Here is a 27,816-nt window from a genome sequence, read left to right as displayed (position 1 = left end):
CAATTTAAAGTAGACCTTACTTTGACATGCCTTTTTTTTTCTTTTTTTAGGTAAAGAAGTGGACAAAGTTTAATAACTATCAAGTCTGACACCTTATTGATATCTAAAGGAATTTTACAACATACTTGTTTTTGAACTGAGAAAATGACTGCAGATATAGAAGAAAGCACAGGTTGTTGGAAAAGAGTACCTGTCAAAAAGTGGAACATCCAATAATTATTTTGGAAGAAATATAAAATAAATATCCCTGTTATGGTGCGATTCTGGAGTGGAGTTAACTCTATAGCACATAGGTAGCCCTCCAAAAAAACCCAAACCCTTTCTGTTTTTCTAAATTATGGAAATTTTGTGGAAGACGTTGACCTGGATTTTGAGCCTAGTCATGGCTTCATCGGAATTTCACAGTGACAACAGGCTTTCATATAATTCTCAAGGTAGGGGTCCCACTTTTATAGCTGGAAAGATATATCCCTTTTGCACTAATTTCAGGTAATGCTTTCCTAAGCCATTGTTATATAAATAGCTAGTAATCATATTGACACTTATGTAGTTTTCTCATGATTTATTATCATGAAAGTCAGGGGTGTTGGAACAATTTGTATAGTGGGGGTGCTGAGCGCCATTGAGCCAAACTGTAAATCCTGTATATGACGGAAACCACTTCAAGCCAGGGGGTGTGACAGCACTCCCAGCACTCCTAGTTCCAGCACCTATGATGAAAGTTCATTTACAGAGAAACCCATTAGGTCAAAGTGTATCTTGAGACTGATGTTTTAATTTCTTTTATTTCTAACTTTAACTATAACAAAGTCCCGCAAATTAAATTTAATTATAGAATCATAGACTTTAAGGTCAGAAGGGGCCATTATGATCATCTAGTCTGACCTCCTGCACAATGCAGGCCACAGAATCTCACCCACCCACTCCTGTATCAAACCTGTGTCTGAGCCATTGAAGTCCTCAAATCATGGTTTAAAGACTTCAAGGTGCAGAGAATAGCACGTTAAAGACTGGCCATGATCTCATAAACATTTTTTAAAATTGCAGAAACTATAAGAGTCTAAAACATATCTTGAAATATTTGCATTTGTAGCCTTTTTTAGTGAAATGAGGACACATTTAAATGATTTTGCAAAGATAGTTTTTCATTGCAACTGTTTTTATTTTTGCAGGTGGATCTAATAGTTTTTGTCTTTAAATGAAATCATTGGTAGATGTACATTCTTCACAGTGTAGAATGTAGCCCCAAATGTTTACATAGTAGGTTAAATAGGAAAAATATATAGTGAATTTGAAATATTTGCATTTCTAGTGACAGCAAATTAACAGGGACCTGCGTGAATTTTGCTGACTCTTTTTAAAAAATAGAATATTTTCCTTGATTTTTATTTAGCAAAGCTTTTCACCTTGCATATACCTGAAATCAACTTTCACTCATGAGGGTGATTGGATTTAGCCAACTGTGGTTAATGTTTATACTACTACTTGTTGTTTCCTGTTATATTTTCTTTTCTTTTATGCCCATTTCCTGGACTGGCTTACCTTGTGATTACAAAGAGGAATTCCTGTCTTACCTTGAACATTACCAGCTAACAGTCCCAATAAGGGTTGATCAAAATGGAGCCTTCCTCAGCTTTACTGTGAAAGATGATGAACCCTCAAGCAGAAGGAAGAGGAGTACAGACCTTTATGACCAAGCATCTAAATTATTTTTTAAACTTTCTGCCTATGGCAAGCACTTTCATTTAAACCTGATTCTCAACACAGATTTGGTGTCCAAACATTTTACAGTAGAATACTGGGGGAAAGATGGACCTAAATGGAAACATGATTTGTTAGACCACTGTCATTACACAGGATATTTGCAAGACCAACATAGCACAACTAAAGTGGCTTTAAGCAACTGCAATGGTCTGGTAAGTGCATGTTATATATTTTAGTGTACTTTCCCCTTTAAAATATAGAGGAAGAACTTAATTAGCGTATGTTCATGTTCTTTGAGTTCCTGCAAGAAGCAAACACACAGAAAGGCAAGGAACTGAGTTCTGGCTCCTGAGGAAAAGTACTTATTCTAAGTACTAAGGCCCAGTCCTGTAGTCCTATTTCAGACAAAATTTTAGTGCTGCCAGTGCCTGTATTAGGGCTGCAAGATTAGTTATGGAGTGAGATTAGATTTGTCAGGACTGTTGCAAACTCCAGGAATAAAATTGACTGGTCTTATGGGTGCTGAGTGCCTTTTGCAAAGGACTGACTGGCATGAACTTCCAGTTCAGGGTGTATAGCACCTCTCAGTATTGTGTCCAAAAGGCCTGAAATAAATAATGAGGAAGGAAAACTCTCTGGCCTAGAAGTCTTCTGTGCTACAGTCCCAAGGAGTGAACAGGAAAGCAGAATCCTTTGCAAATAGAAAAGCCACAAAGTAATTATTTACATTTTTTACAGGATCTTTATATTTATAAATCAAATAAAAATGCTTTAAAGTAACAGTAGTGTTAGAAATCCAAGTATTTACAATGGTTTTTGAAAAAATTTCTCTCATTGTTGATGAAACTCTTGGTCATTCAGCACTAGTTCTTATATGGAAAAAGTCTTACTCCCTAATACTATAATTGAAGCCTAAAAATAACAATAGGCTAGGGAATTACAAAGTGATAAAATAAAAGATCATGATTGGGAAGTACTAAACCAAGAGTCTACTGAGTGCTGTAGTAAATTTTAAAATACATGTTGCTATTATCCACTGCAAAAATATTATTATTTTACTGTTTCTATTACAGTAGCCTGTAGAGGCCCCAACAAAGATTAGGATTTTATTGTATTAGGTCAAGAATGTTGAAATGTTTTTTTCTCTGAATTACTTTGAGCACTTCCTTTTTTCCCCTGCAGGTGTCATAGAATAATACATCCTGTGATATTCATTGATAACAAAAGTCTACTATTACAGTGCAGAGTGCCAGACGATAACCTAGCTAACTAGATAGATTGAAGTTAACTTAGCTAATTGTATCTGTGTTATCAGAGTGATGCATTCTGGGGCACTTCTCCCCCAGAAGGATTTCAAGAGGGAAAGTCAAATTTAAGAAGCTTAGTTAAAATGTATTTCTGTGTTTAAATGCATCCACAGCCTGGTGAGTGGGGGCATACAATACATGTTTCTGGGCTTAACTTCAATTTCACTTTACCTTTGCAGTTCATCTTTAAGGATGTGTCTTATGCTAATACACTGAGTTATTGGCATGTAGATTGTATTCTAAAGATACTGTAGTGACTGGAGCTCCACTTTTGGGTCTCAGCTTGCTAGTGTACATGCCCGAATGCCCCGACACTCAGAAATGTTTGCCCTTTGAGGCACAGGCTGGCTCACCTCATTTTGAGATCAACGGACAGTGCCTTAGAGCCCTTCTGGACATTCCATTTTTGTTCCTGTCTGGTCTTGGCCAGCTCACAAGCTCCCTGTCAGAGCTGGGGTCGTTGTAGATGATCCCTGTTGTCTGCCACGCCTACAGACTTCGACACTGATGTTGACACCATTTCTATACCATTTGATTTCTCCTCTAGCCATCTCATTCGCCGGTGCTAGCTTTCCTTCAAAGTTTTTAGCTGCATAGCTGGGGACATCTTGAGGTTATTGGCATCTCCTTGAGATAGGGAGCTCCTTTTGACTTGCATGGTTCACATGCTCCAGTGTCTTCAGCAGGTGTCTGTTGGTCACTGGCCTTGTCACTTCCCTCAGTCATTCCTCTGGCTTCTCAGTAGGTTGATAGTCTCAGTGTTTTGTCAGTAGTTTGACCTTCTCAGCACACTGTGCTTCCAGAGCGTTGACGCCTAACTTTAAGTGTCAGGTTTCCCGTTTAATTCATTATCTTTGGTGTCTGGCTATTGACGCTTGTTCAGTATTTCTTCCAACCAGGGCTGGATTAAGGTAATTCTGGGTCCCCAAGCACACCACAAATGGGGATTCTCAAGGCCTATTCTCTTGTGGGCCTGCCCCTCACCAGGGTCATGTCTCCTACTTCGAATGGCAGCGTCACAAAGCCCACTACCCCTCCCAGAAAGGCCGAGACAGTGGCATGGGGCTCCTTTCACTCCCCAGAAGCAGGAGCAGGGGTGGAAGTAAGGCTCTCTTTCCCCTTCTCTTTTTAAAAGAGGTGGGGACCCTCCAGAACTTACACTTCAGCTGTTGGGATATCTCACTGCACTCTTGGCTGGGCTCACTGCACACTTCTCCTGCCAAACAGAGACTCCTTTGCTGGATAATATTGGCAGGGCCCTCCAGAGTAGTGGATTTTGGAGTTAACACCCCATTCAGATGAACCCATCCCACAGCTATTTTTTCAGGCTCTCTGCCATTTCAGGCAGAAGTCACTGAATCAGTTACAGTCACGTCATATTTTCAAACTTTTCCTTCCCACCACTGGGAGTAGAAACTTCCCTTCTTACATTGAAAGCTTACATTCTACTGTAATCACAAATCTCCAGGAGCTGAGGCTCTAGCCTGTGCCTTAATCTTGCCTTGCTTCTAGTTCTCCCAGCATCTGTTTTTTGGGGGAAATTTGGGAAGTCTCCATCATTCTCTGGACTGTCTGAAACTATTTTGTATAGTTCTTTTATTCCTCTAAAACTGGGGTTTTTGGAGACTGCCCTGTGGTTTTTAGCCTCTAAGAGTAGGAACCAAGTCAGTGTGATAAAGAAAGAATAATTACTTATTGACAATTCTGCTTCTCTGGAGAGGTCATTTGTTTGAATTCCTACATGCCTTCCTCCTCTTAGATATGTGGATGGGCCTACATTTTCAATTACTAATTTTTTTTTCCTGAAAGTTTCCTCCTATCACAAATAGCCTTTGGTATCTATTATATTTTGAATGTGAGGAGCCTTGTTTTTCCCCTCCTCAAGGAACTAAAACAAAATGTTCTTGAAGGTATTGAGGCACTAGCATTTGATCTTAGAATAAGGCTGTGCCTGAGAGGCCCAGATGCCTTTGAGACAATTCTACCCTGTCCCAGGCTGGCAAGCTGAGACCCAAGAGTAGGAATACAGTCAAATGATATCTTCAGGGAAACAGAATTACAGGTGAGCAATTATTCCTTTTCCAAGAGTCTCAGTTTAAAGTCTCACTTTAGTAAACATGTCATGAATATGGAGAAATAAGTCTCTAATGGAGTAAGGGGAGATGTTTTTACTGAGCTACTTCCAAGGTATAATGGCAAGAAAGCCTCATTCTGTTGTTGTAAGAAAAATATTTTTTGTTCATTACAACCTGTCATTTTCAAAGTAACACACACTAAGTTCATAAAGACCCTGTTTAGAAGTGCAAACAGAGAGTAATATTATATACTGTCATTTCTTCTATCCTAACATTTCATAGGATTCATATTAATAGAGTTTAAGACCAGAAGGGACTATTAGATCATCTAGTCTGACCTCCTGCATATCAGAGGCCCTTAAATTTCACCCAGTTACTTCTGCACTGAGGTCAATAACTTGTATTTGACTAAAGTTGCGTTAACGCATAATTTCCAGAAAGGCATCCAGCTTGGATTTGAAGACATCAAGAAATGGAGAATCCACAGCTTTCATTGGTAGTCTGTTTCAATGGTTAATCACCCTCACTGGTAAATGTGGGCCTTATTTACAATACGTATTTGTCTGGCTTCAGCTTCCAGCCATTGGTTCTTGTTACGTCTTTCTTTGTTAAGTTTAAGGAGTCCTTTAGTACCTGGTATTTTCTCCCACTTGATCCCATTCTGATCAAGTCACCTCTCATTCTTCTTTTTGATAAGCTAAGCAGTTCTTTAAGTCTCTAACTGTAAGGCATTTTCTCCAGCCTCGGAATCATTTTTTAGACTCCTTTCTGCACCGTTGTCAAGCAACATCCTTTAAAAATGCAGAGACTAGAACTGTGCATGGTATTCTGGTGCCAGTCTCAACAAAGCAGTATACAGAGGAGAAATCCTCTCTATACTCCTCCTTACTACTTCCCTGTTTATAAACTGAAGGATCACATTGGCCCTTTTTGTGACAGCATCTGGTACTGGGAGCTCATGTTGAGTTGCTCACCCACCTTGTCCATCTTTTAAAGTAATTACCATTTAACACAACCAAATATTTTCATAGACGTGAAATCAATTTTAAATATGACACTTTGGATGACATTTAAAAATATTATTTGATTTATGAAGATTAAAACCCAGACCATATCCTGTTCTAGATCTGTCTGAGTGGAGTTCCCTTTGATGGAAATGGGTATTTCGTGTGTGGGCTTAGCTTTCACAAGATCCTATAAAGGCTGTCCTGTGTGTGTATGTAATTACTGGGAAATGAGCACACACATACAAACATAGTCATTTGCAGCATGAATGTGCAACTATCTATGTACTGTGCAAGAACGGTTGAGGAGTGGGTGGAGCTGTATTTATGTTGGCACATTTGTAACTTTCAGTGGAAAATTGTGTAGGAAGCTTCCATTATTGTCAAGCAACAATACATATGTGTACAAATTAAAGTAGAAAAGCTACTATTTACTCAGTTGCTAAAATGCTTTTAGATGTGTGGATTAGAAAGTCTCAGAAAGAGCAAAGTCAATACAGGGAGCAAACTATGGCTACATATACAGTAGCAGCTGGTGAGGTGATTCCCCTGCTCGTGTGCACAAACGCGCACAGCTCAGTGAGAGCTAGCGTGAATCTAAATAGCAGGGTAGCTGTAGTAGCACAGGTAGCAGCAGTGGCTAGCTCTGTGAGAGCTAGTGTGAGTATCTGTACATGAGCAGGGGAATCATACCCCTAGCTTGTAGTGTAGAAATAGCCTAATTCACAGAAATACATTATTTATTCATGTCTTGTCCTCACAGAAGAACAAGAGAAAAGCAACATGTTGGGCCTCTTCGGGAAGATATGACAAGTCAGATATTAATTCTATGCTTTACCCCTAATGGAGAAAATTATGTCATCCATAATATTTTTGTAATAGGTGTATTTTAAATGGTAACTCGTACAAACACCTCCTCCCAAAAAATTTGTTTCAAAACCCAGTTAAGATTGCTACCTAACAACGTAGTTACCTATAACATCATTTAGAAACCTCAAATTCATAAAAACAAGGAAATAAGTTTTCAGTAGGTACAGGACTGGGTTTACAACTATTACTGAATTCAGTAGGAATAGGATTGGACCAAAACTATCCAGAAAAGCCATATATTTTTTTTTTAGTTTTGAAATATTTTTCCATATATAGACAGCACTTGAGTTTTCAAGGAACTTTAACCACATGGAAAGTTTGAAGGAGTGTTAGTAAACTAGATAAAGACAAAAACATTTAAAAAGACAATATTTGAAATCATGGTAATTTTTGAGTAATCCGTAATTCAAAACCACTGTAATGTGGTTCCCCCATCCCCCCTGGGCAAAAATGTTCTCTTTTGCCTTCACAGATATCTGACAATTTTCAGGCCAAACCATTGTTCAAAGCTGAAGTTTATAGGGGGCTAAAATAGAGTATCACCCATTATGGAGAAATGGTAGCCTCTCCATAATTAGGGTTTTATAATAGAAGGTGGTTGAAACCCTAAGAAAAACTATTTTATTAGTAAAATTATATTTCTTTTCCATTAGATAGACAGCTTTAATTGCAAGCCATAAATTAAGTTTATTAATGGTGATCTGCAAAAAAATTTAACAAAGTTCCATCAGCTTAGCCCTGGTCTACACTGGGGGGGAGGGGGATCGATCTAAGTTACGCAACTTCAGCTATGTGAATAACGTAGCTGAAGTCGACGTACTTAGATCGACTTACTGTGGTGTCTTCACTGCAGTGAGTCGACTGCTGCTGCTCCCTTGTCGACTCTGCCTGTCCTCGCGGTGCTGGAGTACAGGAATCGATGGAAGAGTGCTCGGGGGTTGATTTATTATGTCTAGACTACACGCGATAAATTGATCCCTGGTGAATCGATCGCTGCCCGCCGATCTGGCGGGTGATGTAGTCATACCCTTAAGAAATATATGATGGCTGCCTCCCCCCAAACCAGAGTAAGCAGGACACTGAGTCTATAAAAATGGCCTTGTTTAGATTCCACAATGTGCCAGTCCCTCTCCAGATCACCATCTCTTCCTCCAAATGATGCTTAAGAATAGGCTATGCTGATGATGTTTCATCAATTATAGAACTACTTTGATTAACATTTTATTAAATTTCTTAGAGGTCACTTTTACATTGTGATGATCTTTACTCGTGTTTTGGACCTTGAGGTTTAACTCATGTACTGTATATATTCAAGCAACCAAAAATACACCCTACCAAAACAAGACTCCCCACTCCACATGCTTTTCTTTCTGCGGTGAGGATGAGAGAAAAACAACATGTGACATATGTGTAGTCATTTTGCTTAGTGCATTACTGGAAGGCACTCAGATTCTTTGGTGATGAATATGGTATAAAAACCTATGTAGAATAGAAATAGAATAGAAAACACAAAATGAAAAATTAATTAAAAAACATAAAAATGTTTAATTACTTAATGGTCAGCTCAGTCTCACACTCCTTATTCAAAGAAGCTTCTTATTGCTGTCAGTGCAAGTTTTGCCTGACTAGGGAGTGGAAGGGCAGGCCCAAAGTGTGCTTTAAAGTTTCACTTCGGATGTAATAGCACAATTCCTAGAATTCATTAGCCAAAAATTACTAAAGGTGTATAAACTGGAAACATTTCTAAATGCATATACTTTCTAAATTGTAAAGATCATAATTGTTCTGTATTTTTGTTGATATAGTCATTGACTACGTACGGAGGCTGCATTGATTTATCTAAAATATGTTTCAAAATCAATTTAGTTAAATCACCGCAAACCCCTTGTGTGGACACACCTGTATCAAACTGGTTATAACTGTTTAGTTTGCATATATAAATTTATTGATGCAAGCTAAATGATATACACCAGGCTTAACATGATATATAGACACAGAGTTTTTGTCCTTGTTTAACAAAATCACTTTAAAAACTAAACTTTAGTTAAACCAGTGCAACCTATGTATAGGCTAGGCCAGATACGTACTGTTGAATTTCTTGATTTGAGGTAGAAAAGTATGGCAATACTCACTGGTGCTGCCATGGGTTTTTACTCACAGTAGATTGCAATCTTTGTAGTATTTATTGTCTCTCTCTTTTCTTACATGCACTGAGCAGTGAATTAATGTTGAAATTTGAAGTGTTATCATTAATATTTGAGTTAGTACCCTTTGAAATGAATGGAACAGATCTTGCCTCTCAGATTTAGGTTCTGTAAACACAGGCAGATATCACTCCATCTGTTAGCCTCAAAAACATGACCCTAGTGTATCTCAGCAACCATATAACAGCTAGAGACTCAGTTTATACATTATGTGGACTATACTGGCATAGGTAAGTCACCGTAACTATGCTGGCATAACCCCATAGTATAGATACAGCCTACTCTGACAGAAGGGGTTTTTCTATCAGTGTAGGAACACTGCCTCCCCGAAAGACAGTAGATAGATTAGTGGAGGCATTCTTCCAGAGACATAGCTGGAGGTTATCTACGCTGGAGGTTAGCTTGACATAGCTATGTCTGTCAGGGGTATGTCAACCTAAATTTAAGTGTACACCAGACTTTAGGGCTAGATTTATAAGAGGGATGTAGGCATCTAACCTTTAGGCAACCTGCTGCCTAGTGGAATTCACCACCTCAGCTTAGGCTCCTAAGCTCCCTACATTATGTGTTGGTGCCTAAAACAGGGATTCACAGAAGCCAGCATGCTGAATGGGGAGCTGCCTAAGCTAGCCAATAGGAAATGCTGAGGGGAGGGGTGTTGCTTAAGCCCCACCCTTCAAAGGAAGTGAGGCATCTGTCTCTGCTTGGGATGCCCGGTCATGAACCTCGGCCTGGAGTTAGGCACCTAAGCCAGGTCAATGCTTTCTAAAGAAAAAGTGAGGAGGAGCTGCTGCTACCCTGCATATATCCACTAGCTTAGTGATTAGAGCACTCATCTCGGATGCTGGAATCCTGAAGTGCTGCTTTGACCAGATTAAAAGTGAAGACTAGAACCTAAGTCTTCTACCTCCTAGGTGAAGGCTTTCCCCCTCAACCACTGGGCTATAGGAGAATATTCTTGAATGGGTCTTTTTCAGTCGCTCCTGTATCATTTTGTATGACATACTTCAATAGTCATTGGAGCAGTTAGTGAGTGAGAATGATGCCATAGCCCTGAGGTTAGGGCATGTAGCTGAAAGCTCTGGGTTTAAGTCCTTCTTAAGAATTGGGGGGAAGAGAGATTTGAACCTGGATCTTCCACAATCTTGGGTGAGTGCTCTAACTATTGGTCTACTGTATATAAGGGGTGGCCACCATCTCCTCCTGTCTGTCTGGTGTGGGTTAGGCACACTCAGAGCATGCCTACTGGATTGGGCCCAACAGCCAAGACAGGAAGGGGAACGTCTAGCTTATGAATCCTGCTTGAGCTTAGATGAGCATTAGATGCTGAGCAGCTTGGAAATGTCAGGATTTCGGTGGCTTTGCACATGCCCACTGGCAGAAATGTTGCAGGGATTTTTATTGGTGGAAACACAGTGACTTTAGGTTAGGTAATAGCTGAGTGGGGGGGTTGTGAATGCCAGTGGCACCTAAATGTTGTACTTAGGTGCCTAAAAGGGTAGTTAAGTGCTTGAGCCCCTTTTGTGAATTTAGCCCTTCATTTTTATTTTAAGTGAAAACTTAGGGCTTGTCTTCACTACCCGCCTGGATCGGCGGGTAGAAATCGATCTCTCGGGGATTGAATTATCGCGTCTCGTTGGGATGCGACAATCAATCCCTGAATCGACGCGCATACTCCACCAGCTCAGGTAGGAGTAAGCGCTGTCGACGGGGGAGCCGCGGCGGTCGATTTGCCGCCGTCCTCACAGCGGGGTAAGTCGGCTCGGATACGTTGAATTCAGCTATGCTATTCGCGTAGCTAAATTTGCATATCTTAAATCGATCCCCTCCCAGTGTAGACCTAGCCTTAGATGTGGAACAACAAGAAAGTGGTATGGAAGAGGTCCGGTACCAGCATATGCTGGCTAAATTTGAGCCCAGATGTTATTTCTTTTGTGAAGTAACTCAGTTTAGTGAACATGTAGTGAAAACTACTGTAGAAGAGGAGCATTTATGGTAATTGTTTCCATGTAGGAAAAGGCAACTGAAAGCTCTGTGTGCAGTTTAGGATATGTGCTCATATTCTTTGAAAATAAATGTATAAGGTACATATGTAAAGCACCTTCCTTTCCAAAGTGTCCCACAACACTTCACAAGCTATATACAAACTACTGAAATATGGATGTGCAAATGTACAGGGTACCTCTGGCAGTTTCTATAAGTCATTAGGTGAACGTTACAGCCTTGTAAAATGACCCCTTACAATCTTGCTGCATGCACATTACACTGCCTGCCGAGACACAATAGCTTATGTGCTAATTTTTGAAAGTAGAGGTTCTGAGCACCACCTGGGAGATGCTGAGTATGCTTAGTTAAATAGTCAGACCATGTCTACACTGCAAAATTAAAACCCGTGGCAGTGCGTCTCAGAGACAGGGTCTACAGACACCTGGTGGGTGGGTCTCAGAGCCCAACATCCAGCCTAAGCGGGAATGTTTATACTGCTATTTTTAGCACCGTAGTGCAAGCCCCTCAAGCCTAAATCTGTAGACCCAGCCTCTGAGACCCGCTGCAGTGTGGTTCTTTTTCCTTCAGTGTAGACATACCAAATGGACTATTTAAAACTATGTCTAACTCTGGTTGACTTCAACATAGTCTTTATAATGCCTTTAATGTAAATAGTATCAGTTCCTAAGTGACTTGCCTAAGACCACAGAACCAGGGTTAGAATTTGAAACTTCCTGCTTCCCAATCCTCTTGCTGTTCCGTACCCCTCTCTCTCGTATTGTAAAGATTGTCATCAATTCCAAAGCCCTTAGGTGTTGATGTAGGGACTGGAATCTTCAGATTGGCAGATATAGTGTGGAATTATGTCTATAAGGCAATTCCCTAGTGTTTCCACATACAAAGGAGCTCCAAAGCTGGAGTTATTTCTTCTAAATTCAGTTTTAATGGCTGAAAATCCACATATTAAGGCATGTAGGAATTTGTGGAGTTGGCCTGACATGTCTCCTTTCCTTCCTTAACCACTTCCCCTTTCATGAGAATCTGAGATTGCAAACATGGAAGTAATGAAGAATAAAAGGTCTTCTCTCATGCATTGTAAAATTTGGAAAAATGATCAGTTTCCTGGGGAGAATCCAAACTAGTGAATAATCTGCTACAATCATGATCTGCCTAAGATCTGTAGTGGAATTCTGAGGTAAAAATGTATATTTAAAAAGTACCTCATAAATAATGTAAATTAATTAATGTTATTAATTTGAGCCTAAAGAAGTGCAATATAGTGTTAGAATTCAGCATTTGGATACAAAACAGTGGTTTCTTTGAATAATATTTGCCTAAAATAAATCTGTAATGTAAGTTTTCTCTTTTGATGCAATGTATTGCATTAAAACATCTCTCAGTATGCCATCATAGAGAGACACTGTGTTCACTCTTTGAACAAGGCCATTTTGGCTTGGCATCATTTTTAATGGATATGAATCATATAATTCTGGAACATCTTTGTCAATAGATTGTTTCATGAGGGGAAAAAAAGGCTGATTGTCACACACCAAAAATGTTTCTTGCTGTCTTACCACATCTGGCCAAAAACGGTGGGAAAGAATTGAGGAAGGAAGGCAGTAATTTCTTCCTCATTTTCTCTTTGTGTGGCTAATAAGAGCCCGCTCCTTCTTCCATGGAAGTCAGTGGGGATTTTGCTGTGAGTTCAATGGGAGGAAAGCTGGTGTTTGCTCTGTTTAGTATGTTGTCTTATAATGAAGGATATTTGCAGAGAAACAGTAACTAGTTGCTTTTGTTTGTCTTTTTATTCTCCTTTAAGCATGGCGTTATTGCTACAGAAGATGAAGAGTATTTCATTGAGCCTTTAAGGAATATAACTGAAAATTCCAATCATTTTAGTTATGAAAGTGGTCGTCCCCATGTTATTTACAAGAAGTCTGCCATGCACCAACGACATCTCTATGATCATGCTCATTGTGGCGTCTCAGGTAAATAAGCATGAACATCAATTATGCTTTCACTCTTTTAAAAAAAGTGTCATTTAAGATTTAAAACTAAAAATACTTTTATTATTTCTAATTGGTTCCATGTACAGTACATAATAGGGTTTTATTATAGTGAGTTTAGCGTTAGGAACTCTCCTCTTGGATGATGCTCTTCACCCCTTTGAAAAGTAGCTTTGCATTTTTTTCAGATTCAAGTCAAGAATGTAGTGTCTTTGAAGGCTAAGGCACTGGGAGTAAGTCTTATTTTATTCCTGTATTGAGTACAGTGGTAGTGATGAGTGCAGGCTTCCTCACAGTGTGCTGTAAGTGTACCTCATCCCTGACTGGAAGGCATGACTTGAGTGACTAAGTATTACAGCTGAATGTTTAGTAAGTGTTGTGTATCTCATTTGAGAAAACTTGACACATGATAAATGTGTGTTGATGTTATGATTAATAATATATTTGGAAATGAGCTGGAAGTCACCAATTTTTTCTTTGATACCCTTTGATACTGATTATTGATTCAGTTTGTTAAAGTTACTCCCAAAATAGTTGCATAGGTGATTTAATTATGGGTGTCACGGGAGTGACATCATAGTTTTGGTTGAAAGATGTTTCCATTCACAGCCCAATTTTCCATCCACTTTAAACTTTCTCAAAACTCTTCTATTGTCCTCAATGTTCCCTGCTTAGACTGAGGCCAAAAGATAACTTTTTTTTGGTCAGTTTAGAGTAAATCTAACAAGCTGTTTTAGATTTATGGAACTAAAAAAATATTTTTTACATCTTTGACAAATGGTCTAACCTTTTATTGTTTATGTACATCTTAAGAATAGTTTGTTCTTAAAAGTTCACTTTTTAATCTTGGGCATTAGTCCTCAGTAAGATCTTGTGCATAGGACAGGTTTGGCAAATATTAATTTCAAAATAAAAAAAGGTAACAAATTCATTATTGACGTAATCTCTGTTGGCTGCTATTATTGGAGACTCTAACTTGCTGGCACCATCTGACTGAGATTACAACACACAGGCCCATGCCTGGAGAAGAGCTTTCCTGAGTGGTTCAGTTAATTGTGTTCTTCCTCTGTGTGGGGAACAGCACCCTTCAATTCCTCCTATTTAATGAAAGGATCATGGAATGTAGGTTACTGCTTTTTTCCCCATGATCATAGCCCCTATCAAGGCTAATTCCCCACTCTGGCACTTTGAGTGCAGAAGGTGGGGGCCCGCAAGGATTCTAAAAATTAATACTTGCCACTCCAGGCTTGTATTAAACTTCCAAGGTTACAGCTTTTCAATTACCTTGCACCACCCAAGTGCAAAACCCCTTTGAGAGCCCAGGAAGGCGCACTTGGGAATTCCTTCCTGTGGGATACCCTCAAGCCCTTTCACCCCCCCCCCTCCAGAAAAGAAAAGAAAAGGAGAAAGAACAAAAAGGAAATCAGCTGTTGCCACCAGCTAATTAAACATGTGCACAAACCTCTTAAGACACAGAAATCCAATCATGTTCTTAAAAAAGATTAATTTTATTTTTTAAAAAAAGAAGAACATACATCTGGAAACTCAGGCTATTGCTAGATTTTAAAAGAGTAACTACAAGGATTAAGCATCAAGAATAGTTTTCTTGAGGTTCAGCTTAAAGATTACAAGCAAAACAAAAGCATTTGGGGTTAGCACAGAGGAGTCCACAAGTCATAAAGAAATAAAAAGGATAAACCTAATTGCGTCTTCCTAGACAATTCCTAATCTACTTACATATCTGGGGTTTTAGATGAGTTGTCTCTAGGTATGATACTGATGATTGTTCATATCTGGCCCAAAGCTTCTTACAGCATAACTGCAGCCCTGTCTGCCTCTCCCCGGAGAACAACAGACAGACAAAAGGGGAGTCTTGTTTCAATTTTAAAAAGTTCTAGTCTTCCCATTGGCTCTTTTGGCCAGGTGCCCACTCACTTCCTTTTACCTATGCATAGCAGTGAGACTTTTTAACCTTAATAGCTGTTCTCTAATTGCTTTACCTATAAAGAGGGATTTTATAGGTACTGGCTGGCTGGGTGTCCATAAAAAGGAGCTATCCCCCCCCCCTCATTTATCACAGCCCCAGAGCAGGGAAGACATATCAGCCCCTCCTAAGGACACCATGTGGGGAGAAAGATAATTAACTATGCCCAAAAAGTCATCCGTGACAACTGAGGGGAGGTGAGATGACCAGCCTGGTGTGGGCATATTCTAAGAGGTGATCATCACACACACAGTTCATCAAATGTGTATATTGAGAGCTTGCAGTCCTATAAAATGTGTCCCTGCACTCTCTTAAAAGTGTCCATATACTACCCACAGCTTTCAAATCCTTCCCACCCTCAAGTCCCTCCCATTCATAACCCCCCCCCCCCCCCCCCCAAATGCAAACTATCACCTGCAACAGATTCCTCTCTACTTCCCCTCACTGCCTTGGAACCTCCTTGTCCCAAGTTCCTTCTCCTGACATACTCTCCACATTTCTCTCAGATGTGTGGGTCTTCCACCCTGCCCACTCCACTCCTCCTCCCGCCCACAACTGTCAAACCCTCTTCTGTCAGCTGCCACATCTTTTTTGACATTCTCATCTCAGCTACCAAAATCCTACCAATGCCTTCCATGATAATTATTAAACCTCTGACCCCCAATTGTCAAACCCCCAAACTTCCTCAGGACCTCTGACAAGATCTCTTTTTTTCATCCTTTCTCAACTTCCAAATCCCAGGACCAGGTCTACACTAGAAACGTTTGCTGATATGGTAATATTGGTTAGGGTGTGATTTTTTTTTTTTTTAAAAGATACCACTTTGATACCAGCAAAAGCTGTAGTGTAGATGCAGTTACATCAGCAAAAAAGTGCTTTATTATATATTCAAGGAGCTATACTGGTAAAAGCACTCTGGCTGATATAAACTGTGTCTACGCTAGGAGGGTTTGCCAGTATAGCTATATTTCTAATATAGACTAGACCAAAGTACCAAAGGACACCTAGCCTGTATCAGCAAAATAGACAGGTATAGAGGGATCTCCAGTCGATAGCATTTGGTGGACATGGGGAAGATGATATTTCTGACTCATCTGAGAAAGATGTTCAGATATGTGGCATGAAGTGGGCAGATTGTCTGGAGGATGTTCATTTTCCTTCGAGTGATTGTGTACATATACTTTCCACCGGATGTGCATGTGCGCCCAGTGCAGTGGAGTGGGAAATTTTTGTACCCCTACATAGCACATACATCCCTATTGTCCTTGTGCTCTTAGGTGAGGGCATAAAAGGGGCGTGTCCACCACCTCCTTCTCACTTCCTTCTTACCGCCTGTGGCGAGAGTTGGAGTCCCCTGTAACATTAGCTTTGGTTAGCCAGCTCTGGAAAATGTTCTCTGTATGGTTAGTATAGTTGTAGTTAGTATTTAGGATAGGATAAGAGAGTTAGTTTAGGTGTAGTTTTATTAGTACCTGAAGGATTTATTATGAAAAAATCCCCAGGTTTTAAACAGTGTGCCATGAGCAGGGCTGTTATCTCTGTCACAGATGGGCACAAGAGCCGTCTGTTTTTTCTGGGTGAGGGACAGAAAGGGGACAAATGCCCTATTTGTACTTTCTTTTGCACCCACACTAAGAAGCAGAGTGACTATCATCTTAAAAGTTCACCTCATGAAGGAGGTGATAAGACCTGCAACTGAACCAAGCCCCAATCATGACCCAGAGGATTCTGAATCAACTCAGAGTGCTACTCCAGCTACTTCTGACTCCAAACGTAAGTCTGGGAGTAAACATCATCCTTCCCCTTCTCTATTTGAATTGAAGTGTTCTAAGCATTCAGGCTCTGACATTACCTCTAAATCTCAGACTGCTCTCTGAAAATCGTCTGGTAAATCCTCTGGTGCTGGTTCAAGGCCTCGTAAATGGAAGCGCTCACTTCTTCTGTCAAGCATGGCATCATCAAAAAGTAAATGCAATTTTGGATTGCATTAATAGAGGCATAACATGCAAGTCACAAGAGGTGATAGTACTGCTCTACTCTGTGCTGGTGAGGCCTCAGCTTGAGTACTGTGTCCAATTTTGGTCACCAATGTATAGAAAGGAAGTGGAGAAACTGGAAAGTATCCAGAGGCAAGCAACAAAGATGATCAAAGGGATGGAATGCACGCCATATGAGCAAAGGCTGAAGGAACTGAGTATGTTTAGTTTGGAAAAGAGGAGATTAAGCGGGGACATGATAGCAGTCTTCAAATACTTGAAAAGCTGCTATAAAAAAGATGGAGAGAAGTTGTTCTCTCTTGCCAGAGGGCAGGACAAGAGTCAATGGGTTCAAATTACAGCATAGCAGATTTAGAGTAAATCTCAGGAAAAACTTCCTAACTGTAAGAACAATAGGACAATGGACCAGACTGCTTAGGGAAGTTGTGGAAGCTCCTTCACTGGAGGTTTAAAAAAAAAAAAAGGCTGGCTAGCCATCTGTCTTGGATGGTTTAGAAACAACAAATCCTGCATTTTGGCAAGGGTTAGACCAGGGAGTGGGCAAACTACAGCCCGGGGGCCACATCCGGCCCTCCAGGCGTTTTAATCCAGCCCTCGAGCTCCCTCCGGGGTCCGGGGCTTGCCCTGCTCTAGTGCTCAAGCAGGGTCGGGGGCTTGCCCCGCTCTGCGCGGCTCCTGGAAGCAGTGGCATGTCCCTCTCTGGCTCCTATGTGTAGGAGCAGCCAGGGGTCTCTGCACGCTACCCCCGCCCCAAGCGCCACTCCCGCAGCTCCCATTGACCGGGAACCGCAGCCAATGGGAGCTGCAGGGGCAGCGCCTGTGGATGGGGCAGCGCGCAGAGCTGCCTGGCCACGCTTCCACTTAGGAGCTGGATGGGGGACATCCTGCTGCTTCTGGGAGCTGCTTGAGATAAGCACCGCCCGGAGCTTGCACCCCTGACCCTCTCCCATGCCCCAACCTCCAGTTCCAGCTCTGATACCCCTCCTGCCCTCGAACCCCTCGGTGCCAGCCCAGAGCACCCTCTTGCACACCCAACCCCTCAGCCCCACCCCAGAGCCCACCCCTCCAGCACCCCAACTCCCAATTTTGTGAGTATTCATGGCCCACCATACAATTTCCATAACCACATGTGGCCCTTGGGCCAAAAAGTTTGCCCAACCCTGGGTTAGACTACATGACCCTTGCAGTCCCTTCAAACCCTATGGTTCTATGATTCTATCAATTCCAACTCCATCGGGGCCATTGAGTCTGGTCTTCATCTGTGCTGGGTTCTTCCCATCATACATAAGCTCCATTGGATCCATCAGCACCAAGACATTTATCCGAGGTGCCTTCTACTCAATACTTCCTGGCCCCTAGGGATCTCCTTTGTCTTTCCTTTCCTGGGCCTCTTCAGATACAGCTGGTTCTGGCATTTGCATACCCGACACCAACAATTCACCTAGCTCTGTTGATACATCTGGCACTGATGATGCACTTGGCTCCATCGATGCTTCTGGTACCGACACATTTGGCACCTATGGTGCATTTGGCTCTTCTGATGCATTCAGCACCGCTGGTACTGGCATCTTCTCTCGCTTTTTGACCACTTGAACCAGTACCGTCTACTGATCCTGGTGTCTCTCCCATATATAGGCCATGACCAACAGCTATGGGAACAGCTTTTCTTTATCCTGAAGCAGTTTACATGTCCACTTCATCGGACAGGTGTGGAGGAGCACACGGTTCGGACAGAGTCATTCCATAGGGGAGGATCTATTAAAGGGGATTCTCTATATCCTAGCAAAGAGGAGAGGATAGAAGTTGATAAAGTACAGGTAGGAACTGAAGAGAAACAGTAAAATGAAAGAGTACCATTCAATTACATCACATGAAGGCAGACAACTAAAAAGTGACAGATTTTATAAGTGCTTGTATACAAATGCTAGAAGTCTAAATATTAAGATGGGTGAACTTGAGTGCCTGGTATTAAATGAGGATATTGATATAATAGTCATCACAGATACCTGGTTGAATGATGACAATCAATAGGACACTAGAATATCAGGGTTTAGGAATGACAGACTAGGTTGTGGTGGTCAGGGAGTGGCACTATCTATGAAAGAAAGCAAAGAGTCAAATATAGTAAAAATCTTAAATTAATCAAGCTGTACAACAAAATCTCTCTGGACAGAAATTCCATGTTTGAATAATAAGAATATAGCAGTAGGAATATACTACTGACCATCTGGCCAGTATGGTGATGGTGACTGTGAAATGGTCAGGAAATTAGAGAGGTTATAAAAATAGAAAATCCAATAATAATGGGGGATTTCAACTATTGCCATGTTGACTAGGTACATCACCTCAGGATGGAATGAAGAAATAGTTTCTAGACCCTATTAATGACTGCTTCTTGGAGCAGCTAGTTTTTGAATCCACAATGGGAGAGGCAATTCTTGATTTAGTCCTAAGTGGAGCACAGGATCTGGTCCAAGAGGTGAATATAGCTAAATTGCTCAGAAATAGTGACCATAATATAATGAAATTTAACATCTTTGTGTGGGGGGGAAGGGGGGTGAAATACCAATGAAGCCCACCACAGTAGCATTTAACTTCAGAAAGTTAGTGAATGAGAAAGCTAGTGAAATGGAAATTAAAAGGAACAGTCACAAGAGGGAAATGCCTGTAAGCATTAGAATTGGAAAAGTTACAGAGAAGGGCAACAAAAATGATTGATTAATGAGACCGTTCTCTGAGCTCCCCAACTGCCCCCTTAGGTTGGTGGAAGCGCTCCTGGTGAGAACACACACAACCAACCCAAGGAGGGTAGTGTGGACATGAACCACTGCAGTAATTACTGTGGTGGTTGTAAGTCAACCTAATATAGGTCCACTTAAGTTTTTAGTGTAGACATACCCCCAAGTGTTCTCCCAAGTAGGTCTGAAACTAAATGTGCAGAAGTCAGTTACAACTCACTCAACGTATAACTTTCATAGAGGCAGACCTTCACGTCAGATCAGCCATAGCTTATCTCCAAAAGTGGGGGTATCAATTTATAGCTGCCCTTTCCAACAGCCTCCGGTCCAACCCAGCAACAACAGTGCATGTCTGCCTTCAGCTCCTGATACACATGGCCTTGTGCACATACATAACTCCGCACTCCAGACATCACCTTCTCTTTCTGCAGGGCTGGCTTCATTTGGTTTATTGCCCTTCCAAGCATCCTCTGGACATGCCCATTTGTGTACCTCCTTCAGTGTTTCAGTCTCTGAAATAATAGTTGGATCCATGAAGCATACGCAAGGGAATTCCATTTCTATCTCCAGAACTGACTATGACTCTGGTAACAGATGCATCTTTAAAGGCTGGAGTGTCCATCTTGGTCATCTTCAGACACAAACTCTTTGGTCACCTCAGGAAGCTTCCCTCCACATAAATGTCCTGAAGCTCAGGGCTATTCGTGGGCCTGAAAAAAATTTATGCCCACTATTCAGAACCAGATAGTGCAAATTCTTACAGACAGCACCACCACTATGTTTTACCTGAATAAGCAGAGAGGTGCAAGATTGTCTCCACTGTGTCTGGAGACTATTGTCCTGTGAAATCTGTGTATTCATAACAAAGTTTCCCTGAATGCTTTTCACCTTCCAGGAGTGAGAAACACACTAGTGGATTCCGTCAGCAGGGTTTTCACAAGTGGTCAATCAAGAAGAATATTCACCTCCAGATTTTCCACTGCTGGGGATACCCAGTAATAGACTTGTTTGCGACCAACCTCAACAACAAATGCACAATGTTTTGCTCCAGCGCCGACTGCAGCTGGGTTCCATCACAGATGCTTTTCTTTTTTTCTGGTCGGTCACCTCCTAAATGCATTCCCTCCTGTTTCTCTCATTCCGAGGGTACTCAGGAAGTTGCAACAAGACAAAACATAATTAGTTCTCATTGCACTGGCATGGTAAAGACAATATTGGTTCACAGATCCACATTACCTATGTATCTGTTCACCGATAACTCTCTACACTAATCAAGGATCTTCTGTCTCAAAGCCAGGGCAAATTTCTGCATCCCAACCTCAGATCTCTCCACCTTACAGTGTGGATGATACGTGGTTGAACACTCAGGAGAAGATGTGCTCCTGTGAGGTTCAGACCATCTCAGTGGGCTACGGTGACCAGATCGCAAGAGTGAGATATCAGGACACATTGGTCGAACGGGGGAGGGGGAAGGGGGGAGATGCAGGGGATAGACCGACACAGGTGCACAGCCTCGACCAGAGCCAGAGGCACACTGGTCCGCCTGGCCCTGTGCTACCAGCGTGCCCCTTCCTGTTGAGGGTGGGCCCATGCTGCACCACACAGCTCCCCTGCTCAGCGCCCCCTGGATCCACTATGCCCAGAATCCCCCTACAACCCTTCCACCACAAATGCACAGTACTGTGCACGCACACCCTGCCCAGCGCCCCCCTGCCCACAGCCCCACCACAGCTGCCCGGCACCCCACACAGAACCCCCCACTCGCTAGTTTCCCAATACACACAGATTTCCTCTCCCTCCCTTCCTTCCTCCCTCCCAGTGCCCTTCCCCACAGCCCCACCACCACAACTACACAATGCCCCACACAGACCCTCAGTGCCCTGACACACACAGATCTCCCCCACTGCCCAAGACCCCCCCCCGAGACTCCCAATGTCTAGCACCCCAAAACACACAAACCTCCCCCACTGCCCAGTGCCCCACACACACCTCCCAGACACTCACTCCATCACACCCTGCCCCCTTCCCTGGCCGCACTCACCAGCCCTGTTGGGAGGTCTCGGACTCCTGGGGTGAGAGTGGTGAGGGGAGTCTCCAGACTCCCCATGTGCTGTGCCCACCATAAGTGCGAGCTCCGTGGCTCCCATTGGCCGGGAAAAGCGCCAGTGGGAGCTGCCGGAGCTGTGGAGTGGGGCTTGCAGGCACTGGCAGCACGCAGAGCCCCCCCACCCTAAGAGCCAGAGGGACCTGCCAGGGGGCGAGGTGGGGAGTCCCGGCGGTGCTCACCTGGGGCAGCTCCCATCCCGGGAAGCATCCGGCAGGCTGGTCCCTCTGGCTCCTAGGGTCGCGGGTTGGGTGGGGGAGGGGGCGCGGAGGGCTCTCTGCCCACTCCTGGTGCCTACAAGCCCTGCCCCTGCAGCATGTGGCACTCCTGCCGGCAGGCGGGCCCTGGGAGCTGCCCCAGGAAGCGGTGAATGGTGGCGCCGCAGCTGCGGTCCGGACGGTCCCCGATATCGGGACAAAAGGGCTTCCCGACCAATGTAAGGTCGGGATGTGGGACAAGTCCCGTAAAATCGGGACTCTCCCGATAATATTGGGACGTCTGGTCATCCTACAGTGGGCAGCAGAAATGAGTCTACTAGAGCCATATATGCAGAAAGTGGAAGAAGTTTTCCATTTGTGTGCAGTCTCACAGTTTATCGTTCCTTCACACAGGGATTTCACATGTGCTGGACTATCTTCTGCACCTGAAACTGTTAGGTCTTTCAAATCCTTCTGTTGGAGTTCATTTAGCCTCTATTTCTGCATTACATCCACCACTAGACAGATTTTCCAGTTTCTCTCATCCTCTTGGTTTTTTTTTTTTTTTTTTTTTTTTTTTTTTTTTGAAGGGTCTCATTGATGTTTACCCTCCTTTGTCTGCTCCTGTGCTTGCATTAGATTTAAATCTAGTTCTCTCCAAACTGATATGACCACCCTTTGAGCTTATGGCTACATCTTCATTACCTGTATCATCCATGAAGATTGCATGTTTGGTGGCAATAACTTCTGCAAGGAGGGTTTCAGAACTCTTGGCTGATCCTTCTTTCATGGTCTTTCATAAGGACAAAGTATCCCCTATGCCACTGTGACGTTGCAGTCTATATGGTTTTATAAAAATATGCTAATGAGTGAATATAATGTAACTGGAATATGCTTCATGCAAAAAGGTCTCTTGTAAGGTATCATTACAAAGCTTATAATCTACTGAGTGTGATCATCCTATTTGTATAAATGTACCACTCTTGTATCTGAAACTAGAAATATGAAATATAACTCTGAGGGCCTATTGTAATTATGCAAAGTGTGGGCCATTAATGGTGGTTTGGAATCTTGATGGCTCCCGTTAACCAGGACAATTGTCTACAGATGGCTGTGTTTTACCTTCCTGTATGTGTGTGTGCTGGCAAGTGGGCAATGAAGTCTTGCAGTGACATGTGATCATGTCAACTGAACTGGAATCCATCTTTAACCTGGTGTCTTTCCATTGAGCAGGAGGGGGTGGGAACCCAGGGAGGGACAAAGGATTCCCGCCTTATGCAAAAGATATATAAAGGGGTGGAACAGAACAAAAGGGGAGGAGCCATCATGAAGAATCTCTTAGGGTATGTCTACACTACGAGAGTAGTTCGATTTTAGTTAAATCGAATATGTGCAATCGATATTAGAAAGTCGAACGTGTGTGTCCACACTAAGGACAGTAATTCGACTTTGTCAGTCCACACTACCAGGGAAAGCGTCGACATTGGAAGCGGTGCACTGTGGGCAGCTATCCCACAGTTCCCGCAGTCCTCGCTGCCCATTGGAATTCTGGGTCGAGCCCCCAATGCCTTCTGGGTAAAAAAATGTGGCGAGGGTGCTTTTGGGTAACTGTCGTCATCCGTCAGTCACTACCGCCCTGCCTCCCTCCCTCCCTGAAAGCGCCGGCGGGAAATCAGTTCGCGCACTTTTTGATCAGTGACAGCGCGGACGCCACAGCACTGCGATCATGGATCCCGCTGCGACCATCACTGCAGTTGTGGCCGTTCTCAACACCTCGCAGCTTATCATACACCTTTCCCTGAGGCAGATGCAGAGAAATCAGGCGAGGAGGCTACGGCACCGCCGTGAGGGCCTGAAGTCGGAGAGTAGCACAGAGCTGTCAGAAACCACGAGCCCCAGCGCCCAGGACATCACGGTGGCAATGGGGCATGTGGATTTTGTTGAACGGCGATTCTGGGCCCGGGAAACAAGCACGGACTGGTGGGACCGCATAGTGCTTCAGGTCTGGGATGAATCCCAGTGGCTGCGAAACTTTCGCATGCCGAAGGGGACTTTCCTGGAACTTTGTGACTTGCTGTCCCCTGCCCTGAAGCGCAAGGACACCCGCATGCGAGCAGCCCTGACTGTCCAGAAGCGAGTGGCCATAGCCCTCTGGAAGCTTGCAACGCCGGACAGCTACCGGTCAGTCGCGAACCACTTTGGCGTGGGCAAATCTACCGTAGGGGTTGTTGTCATGCAAGTAGCCAAGGCAATCGTCAAGGTACTGCTGTCAAAGGTAGTGACCCTGGGAAACGCGCAGGCCATCATAGATGGCTTCGCTGCGATGGGATTCCCAAACTGCGGTGGGGCTATAGATGGGACTCACATCCCTATCCTGGGACCGGGCCACCAGGCCAGCCAGTACATCAATAGAAAGGGATACTTTTCAATGGTGCTGCAAGCACTGGTGGACCATCGGGGACGGTTTACAAACATCTACGTCGGATGGCCGGGCAAGGTTCATGACGCTCGCGTGTTCAGGAACTCTGGTCTGTTTAGACGGCTGCAGGAAGGTATTTACTTCCCGGACCACAAGATAACTGTTGGGGATGTGGAGATGCCTACAGTGATCCTCGGGGACCCAGCCTACCCGCTAATGCCCTGGCTCATGAAGCCCTATACTGGCGCCCTGGACACAGAAAAAGAACTGTTCAACTACCGGCTGAGCAAGTGCAGAATGGTGGTGGAGTGTGCTTTTGGCCGTCTCAAGGGGAGATGGAGAAGCTTACTGACTCGCTGTGATCTCAGCGAAACCAATATCCCCATCGTTATTGCAGTTTGCTGTGTGCTCCACAATCTCTGTGAGAGCAAGGGGGAGACCTTTATGGCGGGGTGGGAGGTTGAGGCAAATAGCCTGGCTGCTGATTACGCCCAGCCAGACAGCCGGGCGATTAGAAGAGCCCAGCGGGACGCGCTGTGCATCCGGGAGGCTTTGAAAGCCAGTTTCAAGGCTGAGCAGGGTACCCAGTGACTTTAAAGTTTGTGGACACAGAAGCAGAACTTGCCCCCGTTTCTTTACCCAGTTGCCGTCGACTATCCTCTCCAATTACATACCCCCTTCACCCCCTTCCCAAAAAATAAAATCTGTTCTGTTTTGTTAATGGACACCGTTGTCTTTATTACTGTTTTCGCGGGAATGTTTTAAACCTGGGACGCAGACTGTGGCGGGGGGCGGGTTTACGGTTGTGATGCAAATGATGCTTCTAAACTCCAGGAATGACAGGCTCCGCGGTGGTGGACTGGTTGTTTCAACGGAGCCTGCCAGCCCTCCTGGCCGGGACTGCGTGTATGTCTCGGCTATGTGACTGTCTTGCAGGGGGAGGAGGGTTACAGATCCCCTGCTGCGCGGCTCTGTGATGCAGGGTAAGGACCGCTGCATAAGATCTGTAACTGCCCTCCCCCGCCACCAAGTCACAGAGCAACACCACCGCCCCCACCACACAGAACATGAAAACCACCTCCCAGACTGACCAGGATAACTAGTCACTGCACTGTATATGTGCCCTGCTGCTGCACCTGCCCCCTGCTAAAGGTGACTGTCCTCTCCAATGACCAAGCCCCTTCCCCCCCCTTCAGACAGACTCCCCTCCAAAAGAAGAGGATGGAAACAGAAATGAACAGAAACGTATTCTTTATTAACAACCGCACATGGAACGGGGGCGTGAAACTTGGACGGGGTCTTGTGTGAGGCGGGTAGGAAAGGACTTTTCAAATTTTGGGGAATGAGAGCCTTCTAGTGGTAGAGCAGTCCGCAGGGGTGGAGTGAAATTTTTCACGGCCCCTTCCACCCCTCCGTGTTTGGACTTTGGGTGAGGGGGGTATGGGACTTGGTGGCGGGGCAGGGCAGTTACAGAGAGACTGCAGCGGGGCTCTCTCCTCCTGCCTCCGGTCCTGCAGAACATCCACAAGGCGGCGGAGCGTGTCCGTTTGCTCCCTCATTAGTCCAAGCAGCGTTTGAGTAGCTTGCCTGTCCTCCTGTCGCCACCTCTCCTCCCGTTCAATGTTTGCCCGGTGCATTTGGGACAAGTTCTCCCTCCACTGTGTCTGCTGGGCTGCCTGTGCTCAGGAGCATGCCATTAGTTCAGCAAACATGTCTTCCCGTGTCCTCTTCTTCCTCCTCCTAATGTGCGCTAGCCTCTGGGCAGATGTGGCTGTGGGAATTGGAAAAAGGGAGTGAATTCCTGAGACAGAGCAATGTATCTGTGAACAGAGAACATAGTCTTTCTCTGTGAACAAGACCATGCAGAGCACCTATCACACGCGCACTGAGGACAAGGTCGAATTTTCGGCCCTCTTCTACAGTGCCTGCGGTCTTGCTGTGGCGAGCTGAGGAGCAGGGCTGGACACCGGACTTTGTCTAGCTGGCAAACATGGTAAGCCGTAGACTTGTGGCCGCTTAAAACTTTAAGAGTGGCACTGGCCTCCTTTCACATAGAAAGCAATGCGAGTCTCTGCTGGCAGCAATCCTGCAAGCATGAACTCTGGCCCTGTCCCACCCCCTCGCGGCTGTAAACCGCGTGGCTGTAAACCGGCGGTTGCAGTTCTGTAAAGGGACGGGCAAGCTGTCCCAATACTAACTTTCCCCTACCTAATTCACAGCAGGGAGTCATGCCAGACATCACCCTCCTGAAGGTCTCGGAGAGCCAGAAGGAGAAGATGCTCCGGGACAGCCTGCAGAAACCGGGTCCATTTGCTGCAATGCTATGCAAGGCCATGATCCCGGAGTACCTGCTGGCGTTGTGGCAGGGAAACGTGTCCTACCACGGGGGGCCTAATAAGCTCTCCCTGCCCAGGAACCTGCTCATGAGGCTGGAAAAACACCTGCAGGAGGCGTATGAGGAGTTCTCCCCGGAGGATCTCGCCTCTATCCCCGCTTACATTGACCAGTTCTTGGCTTAGGTGCCCTTGGAGGGACAAGTGACTGCAGGGTTTTGGGCACTATAATCATGAAGCGGACATTGTGAAATTTTTTGAAAATGGTTCGGACTACATATTGAGGCGCCCAAAGACAGACTAATCATGATACACTTTGCACAGATTCCCCTTTTGTTTGACTTTCCTGTTTACATGTTTTGAAGCACTTTACCCACTGTTAATATTTTAAATCTTCCTGTTTTGTTGTAAATAAATGTTTACATGTTTGAAAGCACTTTAGCTACTGTTAATATTTTAAATATGCCAGTTATGTTGTAAATAAATGTTTAGATATTTAAAACACTTACTGCTTGATCCTTCCCCTGAATCTGTGTCTGGGGTAACGGCGGGGGACGGTTGGTAGGGGATCTCTGTCAGGGTGATGAAGAGCTCCTGGCTGTCGGGGAAATCAGCGGTGCCAGCGCTGTCGACTGCCTCGTCCTCCTCATCTCCTTCTTCATCTTCCCCGTCCGCTAACATGTCGGAGGAACCGGCCGCGGACAATATCCCATCCTCAGAGTCCACGGTCAGGGGTGGGGTAGTGGTGGCGGCCGCACCTAGGATGGAATGCAGTGCCTCGTAGAAACGGGATGTGTGGGGCTGGGATCCAGAGCGTCCGTTTGCCTCTTTGGTCTTCTGGTAGCCTTGTCTCAGCTCCTTGATTTTCACGCGGCACTGCGTTGCATC

General features: G+C 44.1%; 1 protein-coding gene across 1 annotated transcript in view; it reads left to right on the top strand.

Annotated features, from left to right (window-relative positions):
* The window catches only part of LOC115271179 (A disintegrin and metalloproteinase with thrombospondin motifs 6-like), a 69,937-nt gene that overhangs the window by 8,615 nt on the left and 33,506 nt on the right, over window positions 1–27,816 (top strand). Inside the window, exons 2-4 of the mRNA XM_029910914.1 lie at window positions 51–434; window positions 1,558–1,916; window positions 12,970–13,138. Of these exons, the coding sequence (XP_029766774.1) occupies window positions 338–434; window positions 1,558–1,916; window positions 12,970–13,138 (625 nt within the window). The 5' untranslated portion in view covers window positions 51–337. The remainder of the gene's footprint in view (window positions 1–50; window positions 435–1,557; window positions 1,917–12,969; window positions 13,139–27,816) is intronic.

Source organism: Terrapene carolina, unplaced genomic scaffold, assembly GCF_002925995.2.
Source record: "Terrapene carolina triunguis isolate 2854851 unplaced genomic scaffold, T_m_triunguis-2.0 Scaffold69, whole genome shotgun sequence".
In the NCBI taxonomy this organism is placed as follows: domain Eukaryota; kingdom Metazoa; phylum Chordata; order Testudines; family Emydidae; genus Terrapene; species Terrapene triunguis.
This window is presented reverse-complemented; position numbering and strand designations above follow the sequence as displayed.